At 48.3% G+C, this 21,739-nt stretch overlaps 1 protein-coding gene across 4 annotated transcripts; it reads left to right on the top strand.

Annotated features, from left to right (window-relative positions):
* The first annotated feature begins 417 nt into the window (after positions 1-417).
* USP20 (ubiquitin specific peptidase 20) lies at positions 418-21,315 on the top strand. 4 transcript variants are annotated; one of them, XM_063353497.1, is made up of 24 exons: positions 418-555; positions 4,182-4,297; positions 4,692-4,745; positions 5,457-5,519; positions 5,664-5,795; positions 6,370-6,466; positions 6,657-6,726; positions 7,310-7,423; positions 8,543-8,621; positions 9,956-10,394; positions 11,320-11,457; positions 12,731-12,843; positions 13,281-13,453; positions 13,950-14,044; positions 14,314-14,347; positions 14,791-14,836; positions 15,110-15,290; positions 15,753-15,879; positions 15,990-16,159; positions 16,807-16,888; positions 17,273-17,381; positions 17,778-17,880; positions 18,138-18,209; positions 19,070-21,315. In XM_063353497.1, exons 2-24 carry the CDS (start codon positions 4,217-4,219, stop codon positions 19,228-19,230), a joined length of 2,733 nt encoding a protein of 910 aa, XP_063209567.1. In that variant the 5' UTR covers positions 418-555; positions 4,182-4,216; the 3' UTR covers positions 19,231-21,315. The 4 variants fall into 4 exon arrangements, with proteins under 4 accessions (XP_063209567.1, XP_063209565.1, XP_063209568.1 ...); XM_063353495.1 differs by lacking the exon at positions 418-555 and adding an exon at positions 721-858; XM_063353498.1 differs by lacking the exon at positions 418-555 and adding an exon at positions 1,331-1,469.
* Positions 21,316-21,739: the final 424 nt, after the last annotated feature.

Below are 21,739 nucleotides of genomic sequence, written 5' to 3'. Positions count from 1 at the left end.
TCCGCCGGTCCCCGCACACCTGACCACCTCCTCCACCATCTGCTGCTGCTCCTCATCGTTGTCATCCTCGTCCTCCTCCTTGTCCGAGTCCTCCCTCCGCCGGGGTAACGGCTCCTTGCCCGGCCTGGCGCTCCGCTACCGCCGCCATCCTATAACCGCTCTACACTTCCGCGTCGGGCGCGTCGCATGATGATGACGTCACAGCCCCACGACGAAGCGGCGCACCGCTGCTCTTCCGCCAGCACCGCGGCCGGGCAGGGGCCGCCCGCCCCCCCGGGGCGGCGGCGCCGCCTCCCGCCGCCCCGAGCGACCCCCGCGCCCTCCCGGGCTGAGAGCTGTCCTTTCCCGTTCAGTGCCGCGGGTCGCGGTGTCTGTCGCAGTCCCGGCGGAGGGACTGACCGCGGCGTGCCTGTCAGGACCGCCACAGGGAGGAGGCGCCCGGGGCAGCGCTGGCCGCACCCGACGGTTCGACCCGTCCCTTCGGGCAGGACGCGGGCAGTCGAGCCGGTGACAAACCCCCGCCCGGCGCCGCGTCCCCGCCGGGGTGGTGTCCTGGTGAGGAGAGCCGGGGTTCGCCCCGCCGAGGGCTCCGTCGGGGCGCTCTGCTCGGGGACCCTCGGGACCGGCCCCCACGGGGCCAGCGGCGCCGCCGCCGCCCGTCTCCTCCCCGCCCCTCCCCCGGCCCGGCCCCCGCCCCTTCCCCGGCCTGCTCGCCGCTCCGCCGCCGCCTCCCCGCGCTGCTCGGGGCGCCGCGGCCGTTCCCCGTACCGGGCCGCAGGGCGCGGCCTACCCGGCGGCCCGGCCTGAGGCGCAGCCCCGCGGCGGGGCGGGGGCGGCGGTGCCCCGAGCATCCCGCAGGTGAGAGCGGGCGGCGGGGCCGGGGGCGGCGGCGGGGCCAGGGGATGGTTGGGCCGCGGGCCGGGGCCCGGCACTGCCGCTCCGCCCCGGGCGCTGTGTGGGAGGGTGGCCTCGGCCGGCGGTGAGGCGGCGGCCTGGGGGCTCCGGGCCGCCCCCCTCCGGGGTCGGGCGGTGCCCGGCGGGGCGGCCCTGCAGCCCCCGGGGCCTGGTGCCTTCCCCAGGGCGGCGGCGGCCTCCTCGACACCGGAGCGGGACCCTGTGGGGCGGCCGGTGGCTCCACCGGTGGCTCGTCCTGCCCCAGTCCGGCGGCAGGCGGGGACATTGATATCAATATCGATATCAGCTTCCCTCATGCTTACTCCTTAGAAGAGGACTTGGATTTGGGGGTTCTGCGGTGCTTGAGGAGGGATGTAGCAGGGCGAGGGGGAATTTCTTGAAGGTGTTTTTTTCTTAAAAACTAAACCTCTAGATGTGCCGTCGTGTTGTGGCCTCCAGTAATAAATCCATGTCAAAACCTGATCTCCTTAGCCTGTTCTGCATAAAACACCTGGATTTCCAATTCATGCTGCGGTGCAAGCCTTGAGCTAAGAGTCAGAAGCGCCTGGTTTCTGGTTAGTCCTTGTCAGCAGAGCAGTTCAGTAAATATCTCTTTCTTCAGTATCTTAAGTATAAAATGTCGCTAATAACAGCTGCGGATAGTCCTTTATCTCGGTAGGTTACACAATATGAGCGAGCAGACCCCGGTGGTTGTTTTGCGAATGAACAGTGCTAAGATTTCTTTTATTTGTACAAACAGTCACCCTGCAGACCATGAATCTGCAGGTATCTGAGATTCTTGACAGCTGGCTCTAGCTCTGGTATGAAACCATATAGTTGTTTTAAGCAAGAAAACCCCAAGAAATGCGTTCTGCAGAAGGCAGAGACACTGGGTTTGGCAGCAATTTAAGCTGCCGGTAGGTTGAAAGTAGGTTGCAGTTACCGTGGAATTGTTCTGACATGTTCATGTACTGTTCCTCCACGGCAATGCTTGGGAAAGACAGGCTGCAGGACGTTTTAAGGTGCCTTCTTTTTCCATCATACACATTGCGTTTTGATAAGCAGAGCTGAGCTTTCTGGCAGCGCTTTTATTCAATTCCTGGTTTCCTGAGCAGCATTTGAGGGCTGTGTGCGCCATCTAAAGCTCTTAGGGCAGAGTGGTAGGCAGGCAGGGATTGAATACTGCCTTCTCAACAGGCACGACTCAAACCCTTTCTGATGCATTCAGTCAGGGCTGAGAGTTTAAAGAGTTAAACTTGAGCTTGAGAGCTCAAGTTTAAAGGCATGGTTTTAGTGTGGAGTAGAGGGGTGGTTCCACGGAATGTGCTAAAAACATCCACATCCACAAGACTCTCTTTAAAATAGTGTGCTCCAAAACCAGTTCCTGGTTAGCTGAAGCTGGTGAAGATGAAGGGATCTGGAGTTAATTTTAGAACAACATTTTGTTCATTAGTTTTTCTGGGAAGCCCCTTCTGGGCAAAGGATAAGAAACCAAGGAAGATGAACTAGCAAACATGGCATGGATACTTTTAAATTTTTTTTATTTTAAATTGGACCATCCGATGCACTTGGGAAAAGGGGTCAGTTTTGAGGAAGGAACTCAAAGCCTGAAAGCATCCCAGTTTTTATATGTTAGTCAAAAGTACTGCACTCTTGTCACTTGTCTTTTAAACTGACAGCTGTTATGTGACACTTGCTTTTCGGTGAAGGTGCATGAGATGGGTCAGTTGTTTGTTCAGCATCTCTCCGCAGGTTATTGGGATCCTGGTTACAACCCCTGTTGTGTTTTCTGGCATGCAAATTCCCCCTTCAGTTTGGCTTTGCTGCTCCAGTTCAGTTTATTGAGTGCTGGAAAAACATTGTTATAAAATTATCCTTGAGGTTTGTTTCCCGCCAAGGCAAGGTGCTAGGCAAGCTCTGCAGCTCCCAAGATAAGTTTTCCTGGTATGGCTTATTCATTTATCCATTTTTTTTTTTAATTATTTTTTCTTCTTTTCTCCCCACTGTCAGTGATTCAGACCGGATAACGCTGGGAATTCTTTCTAATGTCCTCAAAACACGTAAACAACAGAGTGCAGCAGCCATGCTGCTGGAGTCGTTAACTTCATCAGATTTTTCCACTTCTTTTTTGTAATGGTGTGGGCTTTTCATCTCTGCTTCATTTCCAGCCAATAGTAATATTTTGGATCCTGATCTGTGTTGTTAATATCACTTGTCTTCTTTTTTTCTTTAACAGCCACAAATGAGGTTACTTAAACTATGCTCAAGAAACACAGACTCTTTTAATCTCTGGTTTTATAGCTGCACGGTACTGAGATGTGTTTCAAGTCTTTTACATAGCCATGGACCACCATGAAAGTGTTTATTGTGCTCATAAGCATGCAGCTATGAAATCCTCTGTACTTGCGGTGCTTGTATGGAACTGGGGGAACAGTGTGTTGTTACATTTTGTACAGTCTTTGAGAATTATGTGGCTCACATAACTAAAAATCTACCTATCGGTAAATTCCTCAGAGACTGAAGACTGGTTATCTGTGTTACAGATGATTTAAGTCTAATTCCCTCCTGCCCAGCTTCACTTACAACAATAATCCTATTTTTAACTTTGGTAAAGTAGTATAGTAACTAAACGTTAGATTCAGATCAGCAGAGTATGAGTAGCTTGAAGCTCTTTGACACCATTTGCTGAATACTTGTGTCTTGGGCTGCAGTGCCCTTTCACTTTTCATCTGTTTCATGCAAACAAGCTAATTAGATTTGTATCTTTTCCTGCTGCGTGTTCGCGTTTGGCAAGAGGAACTCAGTTCAGATCACCACGTTTGTTTTCCCACCCTGCCTGCTGAGTTAGCGCATTTCCTAGGGGGGAAGGCGTGGTTTACCAGTCTGCTCAGGTTCAGGGAGTACGGAGTATTCATGGTACACAAGAGCAGTTACGTATGTAAAGCATGTAGGAGTTAATGGGAGTTTTTATATATTGCTATTGGACTCTGCATCATTCAGAGATGCTACATGATCCAGACACATCCTTCATTGTACCGATTATTACCTTTATTCGTGTGTTTCCTTCTCCTGCCCATTGCCTGGCTCACTTACCTATGGGTTAACAACGGGTCAGAGCTGTGCTCGCTAACATGACCGGCTCCTGATTTAGATTTGTGTTGATCTCTTTGAACCTTGAAGATGGATATCTTAATCTCCAATATACAAAACACACTAATTTATCTACTTACAATCTGTGAGAGCAAATCTGGCATGTAACTGAAAGGAACTCTCCTTTCTTGTCCTAGGAAAACACCCCCTCTGTGGGTGAACACTGGTGAAAATGGGGGATACAAGAGACATCTGTCCTCACCTGGATTCCATAGGAGAGGTGACCAGGGATGATCTGCTGCTCAAATCCAAGGTACGGAGTGTTCTGGTTGTCAGTCCTTCCCCCTTTAGCTATTGTGCATGGGTTTGCATGTTTGTTTTTCGAAGAAAATGCTGCCTGTCTCCATAGAGGAGGGCCAGAAACTCCTCTTCCAATGCTGATGTACCCTGCACAGGTCCATAAAGTAAGCCTTTGCCCACCCCGTCTGATCTATTTCTTGCTGTCATTTTATCCTGCTTAAATGTGTCACTTAGCTAAAACGCTGGTAAAGCGTATATTTAATTGGAAGTGTGATATTAAGAAATGAAATACTGTGAGCTGCAGGTTGGCGAGGCCTGTCTTAACAGAGGAGTTTCCCACTCTTGAAAAACCAGGTTACTTAAAAACCAAACATGCAAACAAACCTTCTTTTATCATGAATATGCAGGGAACTTGCCAGTCTTGTGGAGCTGTGGGACCAAATCTCTGGGCTTGTCTTCAGGTAACGATGGCTTGCTATTTGTGTGCATGATATGGTGGGACTTCTCTTTAAAATAGGTTTTGGTTTTTTTAAGAAAAGAAAGTATTGTACTAAAAAAAAAAGCGGGAAACGAAGAGGGGGTTAACAGTGGAACGATCCACCGTTTTTTGATGGATTCCAAGGAAAAGACTCCCTACATTAAATGCTAAAACTGCTAGAATATTCCAAGATGTAACAGTTCAGTCTTCATAGGTGATTGCCCCCTGGTAGTCCCAAAAAGAATGAATAAAATGCCCAGCATTTACTGTTGGCTGGGCCCTGCCTCTGCTGGCAACTGGGAAGCGAGGCTGCCAGTGTGAGACCTCAGAAAACCTTGCTCAGGGCAGTGAGGCAGAAAGGAACGAGAAGGGGCACCCGGGTGGGCAGGGGGAGTTTATTTTTACACTGGAATGCCCAGAGGTTTTGAGACTGCTCAAATGAGCTCCAAATTGCCCACTGGAGCAATTGCCTTGGAATAGAGCCTTTACATGGGTGCAAACCTGGTTCCAGGTTTTCTTCGTTAAATCAAACAAAATTTTCCATCTTATTTTGGGCCTCGAACAAAAAGCAGGTTAGAAAACTGGCAAGATCAATTCTGAAGTTGCAGCTGCTGGTGGGACTGGAGTTGCAGACTCTTTCATGAAGGGTCTAATTTGTTGTGCCCGTTGTACTTTTGCTTTTTTCTCTCACTAGATTGGTTGTCCTTATGTTGGTTGTGGGGAGTCCTTTGCTGACCACAGCACACTTCATGCACAGGTAAGCTTTTCTCCGTTGTCCATCTTAAGATAGAGTTGGATCCTTCCCATTACCTAATCCTCCTGTACCCTGTTCTGGTAGTCCAGTGCTTCAGCCTGAGCCAGCTGTCAAATCAGATCCATTATTTCTGCTTTTAATTTTTAGGCCAAAAAGCACAACCTGACGGTGAATCTGACCACTTTCCGCATCTGGTGTTATGCTTGTGAAAAGGAGGTGTTCTTGGACCAGCGGCTGGCAGCGCACACGCAGTCACCACCAGTAAAGTTCTCTGAACCGGTGGGTCTGTGTCACAACGTGTCAGGGTTGAACACTTGGCAGGGTTTTTGTTTACCTGTTGCAAAGTTAGCCAAGATGTTTCTGCTATTGTCCAGCCTTTTGTTGTGATAGGAACTCTTTGACTGAAAGCGTCTAGCTGTAGTCAGAGAACCACTAGCCTTGCCTTATAGGATCTCTCAGGAAGAAGACTTCCAGACAACTTGAATATCCATTTGGACTGACCTAACCTCTTCCGTGGGGTGTCTGTTTCTAGGAGGAACCATAGAAGCTGTCACATCTTCATTTTCAATGCATGGTCCATGGAAATTTTAGCTGTCAGACCAGAAGCACGTGCACTTGTGACACTGCTGCATATTCCTAGTGCCTCTCCTACCACGTGTCTTGGAAGCGGTAATGGTTGTGTTTCCATTTCCTCCTTGCATTAGTGAAAAGGACAGACAGTGCAACTGGTTCTTCTCTCTCCAGTGTGGTTTTATTAAAGGCTGGCTTGATTTATGTGTAAGATAATACCTCTCACAACTCATCTTTTAAAGCAGGCCTCTCCCTGATGCTTATTTCTCTGTCTTTAATGTAGGATTCTCCACTGCCTGCTCACCCTTTGAAAGCTGTTCCGATTGCAGTGGCTGATGAAGGTGAATCTGAATCTGAGGATGATGATTTGAAACCAAGAGGTAAGTCTGCATCCAGCTGATGAAGGGGCTGTAAGGGTAACTCCACGATCTGGAAGACCTGCCCTGAGAGGTTCCTAGGAGCAGAGTGCGGAGACTCCCTAGAAAGGGCTGAATTCCCTCTCCTTTGGGGAGGAATGTAGAAAGCAGTTCGTCTGGAAAGTGTTTCATGCCTCTCTTGTTTGTGCTTTAGGCCTTACTGGAATGAAAAATCTTGGGAACTCCTGCTACATGAATGCAGCACTTCAGGCTCTCTCTAACTGGTACGCATTAGGGCCTTTACGAGTCTTCACTAAATACCAAAAGTGGTATTTTGTCATGCCTGTCATCTGAGACCTTCCTGAGTCTTTGAAAGAGAAATCAGCCAGGCTGGGTGCGGAGAAAATGACTGTTTATTTTGGGCAACAGAAGTTTGACAGTAGGACAGTGAGTGAATAGCCAACTCGCGGCTACATACAAGACTCATGTTTAGATGATTAGTGCTGGGAAGTAAGACTTCATCCTTTCTGTTGTGACAGAAATGTATTTATTGCTTGGGAAGGCATGTCACATCTCTTTATTCTCCCCAGTGGTACTAAACAACCTGTATCCTGAAATATTCTCTAGCCATCCTGCTGAGAACTAATTCCAGGATCTCTTCTCTATACTGGGAGCAGATTCAGATCAGCCTTTTTCATTTGTTTCAAGTTAGGAGACAAGTCTACATCTGGAATCACTTCTTCCCTCGATTTAAAACAGTATCTTAAGCATGCTTTTGAAAAGCATGCATTTAAGTTTTGATAAACCCTTAAATAAAAGCAGAGGAGAAAATTCTGTGCACTGAGTTCCTCTCTTTTTTTCTTGTAGCCCACCTCTCACACAGTTTTTTCTGGAATGTGGTGGACTGGTCCGTACAGATAAGAAACCAGCACTGTGCAAAAGTTACCAAAAGCTGGTGTCTGAGGTTTGGCATAAGAAACGGTGAGTGGTCACTCCCTAATCCTATCTGGACAGGTTTCTACTTAAGTTAGTTCTGAAGTCTGGCATCAGCAAAGAGGAAATCTGATCTTCAGGGCTAAGTGCATTGTCTAAGGCAGTCAGTTCAAACCCTACGTAGATGGTTATGTGCGGATTCCCCCATATCCAGGAGATCCCATATCCTGCTACTCATGATAAAATGGGCATATTGATGTCAGCAAAAAGAATACATTGATGTTATAACTTTAAAAAGGAAGAGATTATTTTTTTATATATATAGCTTCTCTATTGGCAATGAAGGAAAAATGATGGAGTAAGGGAATACTTTTGGCCATTTCTGAGTATTTTGCATGGACTGACCAGCACTTAATTGCACTGCTCTTGATTAGCAGAGGGATTGATAATTTGGATGGAAAAAGTGATACAGAGATTTTTACCGAAGAGAGCAGAAAATGCAGATGATGTTTTGGGAAATGTTTGCGATTGGTTCAAATTCTAGATCAGTTCAAAGGAAAGTATAAAATAATGCAGCTATGCTTAAATCTGGAGATATCTGCTCTGTGCAATCAGCTGGAAAAAATCAGACTAGGAATTTAAATGGCATTGCACGTTTGTTTCATGTTAGTTGTTAACAAGAGGTAGCTAAGATATAGAGCAAAAGCGAACTCTCTGGAATAGAAGGCTGTAGACTTTGAAGCAATATAATGTTGTTTTCATATTGGCTTTGATTTACCTCATTTACTGGGTTGCCAGCCCACCCAGATTTTGAGACAGACGTGGTGCTGCAAAATCAAACCGAGTAACTAATTGCAAGACCCTGCTCTGGAAAGAATCACTTGAGACAGCTTAAAGCGTGGCCAGAGCTTTAAGTTAAATGTGCTCTAGGTAGAAGTCTCTCTGGAAGGAGAGGTTGAAATGACTGCGAGAGGTTTTCCGTCTCTTAAATTGTATGTTGTCCAGCTAATAGAGAAATATATGCCCAGGCTTCGCAGGTGCGTAATTATCTTTTGTCCTCTTTAACTAGTTATCAGAGCCTGTTCTATGGCATATTAGACAAACTGGCTCCAGGCCAGATAAGCGAACTAACTGGTTTTGTGGTGTTTTTTTTTCATATCTAAACAGCCCAAGTTATGTTGTTCCAAGCAGTCTGTCCCATGGAATTAAGCTCGTCAACCCCATGTTCCGAGGCTACGCACAGCAGGTGGGGCCTCAACAAAAACATGCCATTATTCCAAAGATGGTGGGATTTTTTTTCTTCCTGCGGCGCTGGTGCTTGTGTTCAGAAGAGCATGAGCTCCAGGGTTATGCCCATGTCGTATCTGATAGAGCACTCGGGTGGGATTTAGGAGACCTGGGTTCTCTTCCAGGCTCTGTCTCTGGCTTGCTGGTACCAAATCAGTGCATTCTCTTATGTCAGCTTTCTCACCTCTGAAGTTACAATGGTCGCCTCCTTTATAAAGGACTTTGAGATCTATTGGTACGTGCTTTATGAGAGTTAAATTATTTATTCACATCAAAGCTGAGAAACTTGGATAAATCTGTACTAAAAAGTTAAAGATAGGAATGTTCTATATTCATTTTCTGTGGAATTACAGCAAATTAAATCTTATTTAAAGATAGTATCCCTTTTTTTTTTCTTTGAAGTTTTTATCAGCGTATCTCATGTTTATTCTTTAGAGTAAAATGTAAACATCAAACTATGATTATAAAATTTACAAGAGAAGTGACAGTACATCTAAACTGTGATACTGACAGGAAATCAAAACAGAGGATAAAAATAATGATTAATGAGAGAACTTCTATATTTATCTTTGATGTGAAGTACATTGGATTGGAAAACTCTCCGCTGTAAAGAGATAATGTTGAAAGGAAGACAGGACAGGCTAAAAGCCAAGCTTCCATAAAATAACAGAAACATAATTAACTTTCCGGAGTTGTCAAAATACCAAGTCACTTTCCAGCAGCTCCTTTGAAGCTGATGTATCAGCTCTTTTACCACGTATTACGAATGTGGGAGCTTGTGACTAGACTCTATAGTCTTTGGTTCCTGGTTCCATTCCCTATTTATTAAAGATTTTAATCTGCCCTCTCCAAGAGAGGGATTGCCATGAGCAGAAGTCAGTGTTCATGAAATTTGTTTTGTGGATAAGAGTCTGTTCTCTACGGCCTGCTGTCTTCATTAGGCTTCTGCTTGTGTCTTGCCTCTTATCAGTGGCAAACCCCTGATAAATAAGCTCATGGTTTGCATGCTACAGCTGCTCTCTGGCTTTTCAGTCTCTTTTAGCTGAAGATGTTCCGATAAAAATTGGGTCTTTTATCATTTAGGAGTTAAAAACATTTATGTAGCGGACAGGATTCTTGGTACATTGCCACGGTGCCCTCTCTGCTTTAGTAGGGTCTCCTTGTGTTGCCGAGGTGGGTAACCTTTGTGGGCAGCGCTGAAAGAGGCTGTGAATGGAGCCACCTCTTCTTTTGCCCCTCTCATTTCCCCTATGTCTGGGTCGATGCTAACATGGAACTACTCCTGGTTTTCAGGACACTCAGGAGTTCCTGCGGTGCCTGATGGATCAGCTTCACGAAGAACTGAAGGAACCAATTGTTGCAGAGACGAGGGATTTGGATATCAGTGACCAGGATGACAAGCGAGAGGGAGACCGAAGTCCTTCGGAGGATGAGTTCCTTTCCTGTGACTCAAGCAGCGACAGAGGTGAAGATGGTCAAAGCCGCACCACAAGCGGCATGGGCAGCAGCTCCCTGGCAGAGACAGAGCTGTTGATCCAGGACGAAGCAGGGAGGGGGATCTCCGAGAAGGAGAGGATGAAGGACAGGAAGTTCTCCTGTGGCCATCGGCGCAGCAACTCGGAGCAGGTGGATGAGGATGCAGATGTGGATACTACTATGATGCCAGTTGATGGTAGAGCCTCACCTGAGATGCTGCCAGCTCCCCGTCCTGCCAGCCCGTGTAGGACACCAGGTATAAACCTCTTCTGGTCGTGTTATTCGTGAGAAGACATGGTATCATCCTACACAGGGACGGTGCTGTAGTGCAGTGGCAAACAACAAATAACATGACTGTTCCTTTTATGGGTTTCAAAAGATTTTTGCATCCAAGGCTTTCTTCAGCGTCCCTGGCAGTAGTTTCTGCCTTTGTGCACAATTGCTTCGTGAAGAAAACATAATACCTAAGCCAGAGAGGTGCTTACCCAGGCTAAAGTACTACAGAACTGAGTAAAGACTATGTCCTGAAGGCAGTGATAGCTGCCTCTGCCAAACCTGCAAATGCTGTATTTATGCCTTTTCCGAATTGAAGAAAACGTTTCTGTTTGTGTACGTTGCTTTATTTGATAGGCTAGCCTGGGGAAACAGATGTGGGAGATTATATTTGTTAATGTTGGACCGTGGGCTTTGTGGAAGGCAAAGGGAGATGCACAGTTTGTGCATTTCTGTGTCTTAGGGAAAAGAAAAGAGCAGCAGTTAAGATGTAGGTGTGGAGTCACCTCAAACTGAACACATCCAATCTTCCAACACTTCTTTATGTAAGAGTCTTACTCTGCCAACTGGCACTGGAGACAGCAATGCTGTTTATGTGGATTAGGGATACAGGAGCAAGCTGTAAAACCTAATTAGTCATAAGTGTGAAAAAATGTTGGGTTGTTGGGTTTTTTTATATGTGATTATTAGCTGTTCAGTACTGCTCTGTATGCCCTCTTATCCATGCACTGAGGGAGCTGTATCTGCCGACCTGTGCAAGAAGGACAGTTAATAGACACTGAATTGTGTGTATTGGGAAAGACTCTGTGCTGGAATGCAGGGCTGGGCTGACACTGACTGCAGTAGGGTTGCCTTTCGTAACTGGGATTTTCACCAATGCCCTTCTCCCTCCCCATTTTCCCAAACAGAACCTGACAACGATGCCTACGTGCGCTGCTCCTCGCGCCCCTGCAGTCCTGTCCATCATGAGATGCACTCCAAGCTCTCTGGCAGTCCTCCTCGCTCCAGTCCTGCCAGGCTCGGACCTTCCTACGTACTCAAGAAAGGTAGTGCAAAGAGTCTATGCTGGGAGACAAACTGGGGAGAAGGGGTTCATTTACAGAAGAGAGAAGGAATCCGTCATGATTCTTGATTAACAGTTTTAAGAAGTGCTGATTCCCGTGGACATCAGTGCTATCTACAACAGTACTAGGCACAAACTAAAAAAATACTAGGCACTAGTAAACCTGCAGGTAAACTCAAGCTCTGGGCACAACAGAATTCTAGTATGCTCTTATATTGGAGCCTGAAGTGATTTCCATGTCTGCATCTGCGTGCTGTGTTTGTTATTAATAAAATGGCTATGAAGTCCCAGGCACAAGCTCTGTCCCTTTAGGGGAGTGTGGAGATGTGTAAACATTTGGCTGCCAGACTTGAATTTTGTAGCATGTGGGCCAAAGAACGGTTACCGAGAAGGAGCTTCCTGCCTCTTAGACATCCTGGTCTCACAATAATAGAATTAAGGCTGCAGATGTCAGTCCAGTGCCGGGGGCATTGTTGGGCTTCAGAGTGGAGCTTGGCTTCTGTTGTTATCAAACCAGTCTCTTCATCCCAAGCAAATTGCAAATCAAAAATCCCTCAGCATTGCATAGTCTACAAACACAATGGCATGTGCTTATACCACTGTCCCTACAGCTGTTCAATAATGGCATTCTTTGCTCAACTGTGTCCCAGGCCCTTGGCTGAGGTCAGCACAGCCACAGATGTTCTGGCCGGATAAAAGCACTCTGTCTCCATACACGTGTGCCTGGGAAAGAGGGCTTGTTATTAAACAAAACTGTGTGTTTGGCCAGTCCCTGCTCTGGCAGGACTCTCCAGTGCAAGACACCTGGGGAACACATAGTAAACGTCCGAGGGGAAAAAAAAGGGGGACAAAGTAGACAGGCAGGTGAGGGCGGGGAGAGGAAGTACGGTGTAAAGCTTAGAGCAAAATGTTGCAAGACCTCAGAAATGCAGGGACTCTCTGGCAGGGCCAGGCTTCTAAACATGTAGTAAGAGGATGGAAACAGGATTTCCAGTAAGACAATTTCTGCCTGCTGAGAGCTGGCACGTTTGTGTTGGTCGGTTTGGCTGCCTCCCCCTTTCTTGTACCAGTTCAAGCAGCGGTGTTCTTCATGTCAGTTTACAATGGGCTCCGCTGTCTCACTGGCATGCAAGCGGCGTCTGGACATGCAGGACAGCACTTGTCCTGTGTTCTTCCTGTGTGGCTGCATGACTCTACTGAGATGGAAGGCTGGGAAGGAGTTGCTACATGATGGGTCTCCCTTGTCTGTCTTCCAGCCCAGGTGCAGGCTTCTGGGAAAAAGAAGAAAGAACTTCGTTACCGTAGTGTGATTTCTGACATCTTCGATGGCTCCATTCTCAGCCTGGTGCAGTGCCTCACCTGTGACAGAGTGAGTTTCCCGATGGCTGTCGGTCAAAGAGCACACAGTCCTCTGGTAGATCCCTTCTTAGGAAATGGTGCTCCCATTTCCAAACAGTGGGGTGCAGTAGGCCTGCTAAAATGATGATAGGTGGATGGTGGGAGAAACCTGCCTTGCCAAGAAGTCGTATTTCTCTGTAGGGGTCTGTTTGCTTATCCCTGTTACTGAGTTGACCTACCAGTATCCCATTCACATTAGAAAACCGATTCCAGTGCTACAAAAACCATGACAAAAGTCGTCCTGCCGACAGCAGCGAAGAATAATTAGCCAGAGTGAGTTGCTCTTACTGCCAGCTCAGGTTTCCAGCCTAGACAAAATTCAAGCAGTGATAAACGGTGATGAAGGTCAGGTCCCAGCTCTGTTACACGCTTAGGAAACCCAGACCTCTTCCTCTTGGATATTTCCAGGTTTCTACAACAGTGGAGACATTCCAGGACCTGTCACTTCCAATCCCAGGGAAGGAGGACTTGGCCAAGCTGCACTCAGCCATCTACCAAAATGTGCCAGCTAAGACAGGGGCATGTGGGGACAACTATGCCTCACAAGGCTGGATTGCTTTCATCATGGAGTACATCCGGAGGTGTGTTTCCTATGCAGGACCTCTTTACCTCTTTTTTCTGGGGTTTGCCCTGCAGTGCTGGAAGGCAGCTATCCCTAACCAGTGGTGTTTTCAGCAGAATGTCGATTGGAACCATTCCTTGGACGGCAGTATGTGGCACCTCACAGGTCTTTGAGCCTTTTCATGAAAACCAGCTGCTGCTGTTCCTCCAGTTCTGTCATACACCTTCAGATCCCTTGTGCAGCTGACAATGTCTCACTCACTTCTGCCTTTAGCTCAGTCTTGCCCTCCAGAGCAAACTGATTCCTGGCGTAGTTTTCCAAATCATTTCCAGTTTGAGCAATCACAGTAGGAACATCAGCTGAGAGAAATCATGCTTTCCCTGCTCCTCTGGGATGCGCAGTGAGCTCAGGACCTACAGCTAGGAGAAAACGCATCATCCATGTGGGGTTTTGTATTCCAAAGTGTCCAGCTATTTTATGTATAACTCTTTCTCTTAATCCCCTCTCTTTTGCAGATTTGTGGTGTCCTGTATCCCTAGCTGGTTTTGGGGTCCCGTTGTGACGCTGGAGGATTGTCTTGCTGCCTTTTTTGCAGCGGATGAGTTGAAGGGTGAGTTTTGTTCAGTGGGGTCTGACAGCACGAAACAAGGAAAACCACATGGAGGAGTATTTCACGTGCATTTTGGAGGCAGATTAAATTTCCTGGAAAGCCTGCCTCTGTATTTCACTTAGAGAGAAGTGTTTGGTTTGATCTCTCGTCACCCTGGCTTCTCCAAGAGGTTGCTTAACTTGGTTTCTCTGCCCTGGACGGAAATGTAGCCATATCAGCGTTGTGTGCTCTGAGTAACTGCATAATGGCTTTCTTCTCTTTGCCTACAGGGGACAACATGTACAGTTGTGAACGGTGTAAAAAGTAAGTTTGTTTTACGTGTATCATGTTGTATTTCTGGAGTTTTATTTCTCTGTACTGCTGTCAAACATTTTGCCATGCCTTCTGCCTGGACATTTCTTCTGCCAAGTGGCATGTAAAATCTGCCTTGCCTTATGCTGGACTTCTGGTCATGAGGGGTCACTGATCGCAGATAGGAAGAGTGCTGGCTTTGGGGGAGAAAAATAAAAAAGGATATGAACAGGGATGTGGCTTGGCAGCAATGGAGCTATTGTATTATAAAGAAGAGGCACGACAAACTGCTTATGCCATGCCTCATTTGGGAAGGGTGCTGCAAAGAGCCTGAATTTGTTGCTGCTGAAATTCAAGATTTGTTTTGGATTTCAAAGCGAGCAAGACCCAGCCGTGCTTTTTGGCATCCCTTTGCTTTAGAGATTTCTCACAGCTAGTTTCTTTTCCTCCCTCAGACTGCGGAATGGAGTGAAGTACTGCAAAGTCCTCCGGCTACCAGAGGTGAGTGGAAGCACCGTGTTTCCTACTTTTCTTTTAGCAGCCACTGAGGAGGTAAGGAGGCTAGCGGTAGAACAGAAATAGCAGTTTGTTTTGGTGGCAAAGTCCTGTATCCAGACCAGAAGAGACTTCCCCATTCTAAGCTGATGAGCCAGCAGGTTTCATGACTAACAGGCAAAGAAATCTTGCAAAGATCAGATGCACAGGGATGCACTGCTTTATCAGAACACCCACAGCAAAATTGCACTTTGATGTTCTCTGGCTTTGGTCTTTTAGATTCTTTGCATCCACTTGAAACGGTTCCGGCATGAGGTGATGTATTCCTTCAAGATCAACAGTCATGTCTCCTTCCCCTTGGAAGGGCTGGATCTGCGACCTTTCCTAGCCAAGGAATGTGTCTCCCAGATCACCACCTACGATCTCCTGTCAGTCATCTGCCACCATGGCACAGCAGGCAGTAAGTCCTTCTTCTGTGAGTATGGGCAGAGGCAAACAGGGACAAGATGAGTATGAGCAAAGCAGAATTGTGTTCCAGACTAGGCAACACCTCTCCTGGGCTGAAGTGCAGTGTAAGGCCTGTCCCCTCCATTCCCAGCCTCTGCCCTTTGAAAAGTGAACCCAGCAGCTTCTGACAGATGCCCTGCAGCTATTTTAGCTTCCCCACTGGGGTGGCTCAAACCCTTTCCTGATGTTCAGTCTCACTGAGAGGCCCTTTCCGAGGAAGGCAAATCAGGATGACAGTGCCAGGCTCCCCTGCTCCTGCAAAGCTTGCCTGAACAGGAATTATGCCTTGGGTTTTTTTTGGCGCTCTCTCCGTTCTTTGCCAGCAGCTAATCCTGTTTGTGCTGCTGACATTATCCCAGGCCTGACTTCTGCCTGCACTCCGAATTCCAGCAGTGCTGTGTTTTCTCTGCTACAGGTGGGCATTACATAGCCTACTGCCAGAACGTGATCAACGGCCAGTGGTACGAGTTTGATGACCAGTATGTCACTGAAGTCCATGAGACCGTGGTACAGAATGCAGAAGCCTATGTCTTGTTCTACAGGTGAGCTGTGCCCTGGATGCCGCAGTCTCTTGCTGGTTGCAGAATACCCAGAAATGCATTTCGCAAACTAAGTTTTCAGGAATTGCTTAATTTTCCTTTCCCCGCTTAAGGAAAAGCAGTGAAGAAGCTGTGCGAGAGCGTCAGAAGGTTGTGTCCCTTGCCAGCATGAAGGAGCACAGTTTACTCCAGTTCTACATCTCTCGAGAGTGGCTCAATAAATTCAACACCTTTGCTGAGCCTGGTCCCATCACCAATCACACCTTCCTGTGCTCTCACGGAGGTAAGGCGGCGCAGCTGGACCTGGGAACAGCCGCTCTCAGCTGTACCTTTATGCTGCCTGGTGCATTAACAAATGCAGAAACAACCCCCCAGCTGCCATCCTGATAACCGTGTGCGCTGCAGTAGGATCCAGGATCCGCTGCTTTGGCAGAAGCTCCAGCGTGCTCAGGGAGAGATGAGACAATTACCCCATTGTCCTGCTGATCAGAGGCCAGGAGGGATGTGTAGTGCTGGGAAACAACAGGTTTCAGTTCTTCATTTGTTTTTAAAAACAAACCTGTAGAAAGCAGATAAGACAGCATTTATCTGTGTTACCCCATCAGCAAGGCTGGCCTTCAGTGTTTGTTTAGAGAATGGAGCATGTGCTACTGAAGAGAGCTTTACCATTCTGCTTCTTCATCTGTCATGCTGGGGAGCCCTCGTGTTTATAAATCTCCAATTGGAAATAAAGCACTTGATTAGAAAATGAGGCCATGAATTGAGAAACCTCCACAATTGATGAACTCTTGACTGTCTTCCATCAGTAGAGGAAGCAGATTCTGGAATCAGGGAGTTTTCAGCAAGGAAGATCTGCCTTTTTTTATTTGTGTCTTTACCCAGCAATAACGAGTTCCCTGGTTAACTGTCCCTCTTGCCTTTCCTCCACAGGGATCCCTCCTAATAAATACCACTACATCGATGACCTGGTTGTGATTCTGCCCCAGAACGTGTGGGAATATCTCTACAACAGGTGAATATGGCCACTTCATTCTTTCTCCCTGTGAGTTTTGGTTTTTGTTTCACACCTCGGGCTGCGACCAAGACATAATGGCTTCGCAGGGCACCTTAAAGGCGTGCAGTGCTTGGTGTGGACTGGCAAAGGCTGGTATTTGGTAGAGCCTCCTAATCTAAAGCAAAATGAGCTATATCAATTGTCCCAGAGCAATATTGTGACTCTCACTGTGTTAAGGCAGCACTCTCCATTCAGCTGCAGATACATCTCCTTCACCAGTGTCTGGAGTAGTATAAAACCCATCTCTGCAGGATTCAGGGCTGGGAAGCACATCCATTCAGTTCTGTGTTCAGTTCTCCACTCAGCCGTTCTCCGTTCCCCTCCTTCTCTTCCTGGGCTCAGGTTCGGGGGTGGCCCTGCTGTGAACCATCTGTACGTGTGCTCGATTTGCCAAGTGGAGATTGAAGCACTTGCCAAACGCAGAAGAATTGAAATAGACACCTTCATCAAGGTTTGTATGGGAAGCATCTGTAAGCAACAGCAAAGAGCAGAGGTGGGAAACGGAGACCTGTCACAGACAGTGGAAAACTGCCCCTGTTTTCCAGACCATGATCTACAGCATGGCCAGAAGATTGATCCTGGGGTTTGTCAGTGCTAACAGCACGGGGAGGGGCAGCTGGAAGACGATAATGCTGTGCGTGGCTGCATGCAGACATGAAGTTTGAAACCATCCTGGTCTCTTGCCTGCTCTAGTGAGCAGGAACAGGTTATGAGAAAGGTGGTAGAATTACAAGGGGTTCTTCTGAGGAGTGGCAAGGCTGCCTTACAGTTAACAGAAGGGGCTCCCCCAGATCTCAGGAGTGACTAAATCCTTCCTGCATGTCTCTGTTCTCCTCTACTCTCCCAGCTGAACAAGGCTTTCCAGGCAGAGGAGTCTCCAAGTGTCATCTACTGTATCAGCATGCAGTGGTTCCGTGAGTGGGAAGCCTTTGTCAAGGGGAAGGATAACGGTAAGAAGCCAGAGACCTCCGGAGAGTGTCAGGGGTGAGAGGCAGAATGCAATCAAGTCTATTCGCTGGGTCCTTGGTGAGCGCTGCACCTGACTGGTGCAACTTGAGGCTGAATGGAGTTCAGATACCAGCCACTCCACCTGCTGGTCCCCAGGGCAGAGCAGAAATAACAAGAGAACTAGCACGGGAAATAAGCTGAATCTGGTGCCAACATAGAAAGCAGAATGGGTTTTGAGATGTTTGTTCTCCTCTTACAGAGCCTCCTGGACCAATTGACAACAGCAAGATTGCACTCACAAAAGCAGGTGGCCACGTGCAAGTTAAGCAGGGTAAGGCTTGTGCTTGTTGTCTTGTGGTGGAGAATGTTCCACTGGATCTAGCTTCCGTAGTGAAGTGGTCGCAGAACAAGATGGTGTTGCAGAGAAGGACAGTTCTCTACATAACCCACTGCTTTGATCTTGTGTTGCTCTTGACTTGGTCTTTACTCAGGATCTGCTGTGGTCCAGCTTGTGAAATAACATCGCTCCTGCTGCTTGTGCTGTCCTCGCTGGGCTCTCCTGCCAAGCAGATAACGATGGCATTTGCATCTCAAAGCAACCCTTGCTGCTTTTCCCCTCCTCTGTAGCCATTATGGCAAAGTTCTCTGCTTTCCCTGCTTTGTGCTTTGACCACCTTAAGTTGTGTCCCTCCTGGGACAGCCAGGAGGGGGGTTTTCAGTCTCAGGTTTTCAGGCTGTGCAACCCCAGCTGCCTGGGACTCGTGTGTCTGAGCACATGTTTTCAAGCCCCTGGGCTCTCAGAGCTCATTCAGGGGCCAGGCAGGCCCTGGCATCATGGGCTGTTGTTGCTCGGTTCCTCTCCAGGAAAGGAAAAAGTGACCCTGCAGCAGTTGGCTACGCTGCCGCAGAGCCCCGGTGGCTTCCAGCAGCAGATGGCACTGCAGAGAGCTGGTGGGGACCACTGTGGCTGCAGCTGTGCGGTGCAGAGCTGGCAGTGGAGTGGGGGCTTCGGTGGGGCTGGACCGTGCAGCTGCAGGGACCACTCGTGCCTCGCTTTTCCTGGGGGTGAGCAGGGGCAGGCAGTTGGAGAGGACATCCTCCGGTTGTGGTGCACCAACCTGTCCCTCTGCCGGCTGCAGAGAGCAAGGGGCTACTGGCTGCATGGCTCACTCCTGCTGTTGTCCCTTTCAGGCGCTGACTACGGGCAGATTTCTGAGGAGACATGGAATTATTTAAGCACACTGTATGGAGGGGGCCCAGAGATTGCTATCAGACAGAATGTGGCCCAGGTCCAAGAACTGGAAAACCTCCATGGGGAGCAGAAGATTGAAGCGGAGACGCGGGCTGTGTGATCTATGCGGGACGGGGCAGGGAAGGTACGGCACAGATACAGCCAGGTTGGACAGGGCTTTTGAGCAGCCTGGTCTAGCGGGAGGTGTCCCTGCCCAGGGCAGGGGGGTTGGAACTGGATGATCTTTAAGGTCCCTTCCAACCCAAACCATTCTATGATTCTGTACGTCCATGTGGGGATAGAACGCTGGGGAATCCTGAGGAGTCAAACCTCTTCCGCTGTCCGGTACGTGAAGGTGTGTGCAGCTCCCACCACCACTTCTGGGGAAGGCAGGTCTCCTCCGCTGTCCTTTCATGTGGCTTTGAATATAGAGGTGGTGCTGGGCAAGGCTGGGAGAAAAGCAGCTTCCCTGTAACTCATCTCTGGGTAACGCGGTGGTAGGAGACGGCAGCCCAACATCACCAGGATGTGTTTCAACCCGAGCCCTCTCCCTTCTGTTTGCTTACAAGGACGCAGAGCTCCCAGCTTGCCCCCAGTGAACTGAGTCTCTGCTCCTTTGCAGGTTTTGCTTTTGGCACTTTTTAATTCAAATGTATAGAAGATAATGAAACATTATTTATGTTTCCAGCAGGCAGTATTGCAACTAGAGAAACCTGTTATTTGATACTGACTGAGCCACAGGGTCTTCCGGTAGTTCTGTGCTGGTGGTGCGCAGCTGTCACAACTTCCCTCTTTTGCTCTTTATCTAATTCTTGCAAATTCAGTTACAATCGACTGAACAATTTTGAAAGAGGCCATTTCTTTCTTCCCGAGCCCCTAAAGCCACCCCTTCATTATTTTTTTTCCCTCCTTGTACATGATTTCATGCATTCAGCACGTTTTCAGAGAAGAAAGCTGACTTCCCAATGTACAGTTTCCACTAAAGCTCCTGGCAAGCTCTGTAGGCTGCAGCCTTCCAGGTGTTCAGCTTCCCAGGGCGGCAGAGGAGCAGCTTAAACTCAGAGCTGGCAACGGGCAGGCTGCGGTGGAGCAGCACAGCCCCAATGCGGGCTTTAGGGTTCCTGGTTCATACCCCATCCTCAGACTGACCCTGCTGTAAGCCCAGGCCCATCCCCACACCTATCACCAGAAGCAAAGGGGACAAGAAGGATGAGCAGGAGCCCCTTAGTTCACACGGAGCCTGCTCAGGTGGGTCACCCTTGGCCAGGGCGGCGATTCCATGCTGGCAAAGGGCCCTGGCTGGGCAGAGCCCAGGCTGTTGGAGCAGCTTCTGAGGAAGGAGCTGTTTTCTGCAAACAAGCCCCCACCTGTGTGCTGAGCTCATTCCAACATCTCAACACGGATGTCGTTTGTGTACACAGTGGCTCATTTAATGAACAGAAATAACTTGCTCCCCATTACTGCTGCTAACGCAGCTGCGGAGCATCCGATAGCAGGCAGGGAGAGAGGCATGACAATAATGAAGGCTAAACACTACTTTTCGCAGCAGGGCTGTTCTTAAAAGTTCTTTGTTCACCTCGTAAGCCAGAAAGGCAACAGTGGAATCTTTGCAGTTCAGTGGAAGCAGAGCGGGGCAGAGGCGGCCTTCCCTGGGCTGAGGAACCAAGCGGTCTGATGACAGTGCTGGAACCTCAGTGATTCCACAGCATCAAGTCTGGCCTTGGTGGTACCAGTGGAGCCGGGAGCTCCTGAGCGCTTCATGTAAGAGAGGGGGAGAGGCCGCTCTTTGACTTGGAAAGTGGAAAAGGGCATAGGACAGAATTTGGAAAGAAAAATGCGGCCTTTGGATTATTTTTTTTGTTTTAGACCAGATGTTTGCTGCAAACAGCAACAACTTCTTTTAAATAGCGTCTGTAAATGGTTCAGCATGTTAATTTTACTCTCCTGTTTATTGGATGTTGTACGTACCCAGCCAGGCCTGAGGGGAGGTCAGACAACGAGCTACTGTTGAGATTTCTCATTGTTTTAAGCTGTCTTCATTAGCGCTGCAGCCGCCCTCTGATCCGCTGCAGAGCCTGTAGGGCTGCATGTCTGTGTTGTCCGTGCAGTTCGGAGAATGCTGTACAGATTGTAGTAACACTCCTGTGCTTACGTGTTATACTTTGTGCTGAAAATGTGTTACAATAAATACATGTGCATTCAACAAGCTGCTGACTGGTGCCTGCCCTGCGTGGCCAGAGGGTCTCACGGCTTCCAGGGAGCTTATGGTGTTACTGAAAACATTTTAAAAAAAATTTAAAAAATTAAAAATCCAAACTTTCTGCAGCCAAGAGGCCTTGCAGTAACGGATCCTTCCGCGCAGCAGTGACCTGCAGTGGCCCAAGCGCCCCAAGCCATACTGCGGGTGTTCAGAGGAGGGCGCCTGTTCCTTGCAATCTCTGCTCACAAAGATTTCATCTTCCCTTCGCCCTGTTTCAGCTGAGTTTGTCTCAGAAAGCCCGTGCTGTCTGGCAGCACGTGCTACTCCTCACCACCTTGCTGTGAAAGTAACTCACACAGGAAGCAGCTGAAGTTTCCTTGAGCTGCTCTCCGTTTCTAGAATTTTGTCTGTTGCGTGGCTCAAACGTCCT

The sequence above is a fragment of the Chroicocephalus ridibundus genome, chromosome 15 (assembly GCF_963924245.1).
Source record: "Chroicocephalus ridibundus chromosome 15, bChrRid1.1, whole genome shotgun sequence".
In the NCBI taxonomy this organism is placed as follows: Eukaryota; Metazoa; Chordata; class Aves; order Charadriiformes; family Laridae; genus Chroicocephalus; species Chroicocephalus ridibundus.
Note: the sequence above shows the minus strand (reverse complement) of the source record. Positions and strands in the feature narration are given on the sequence as shown.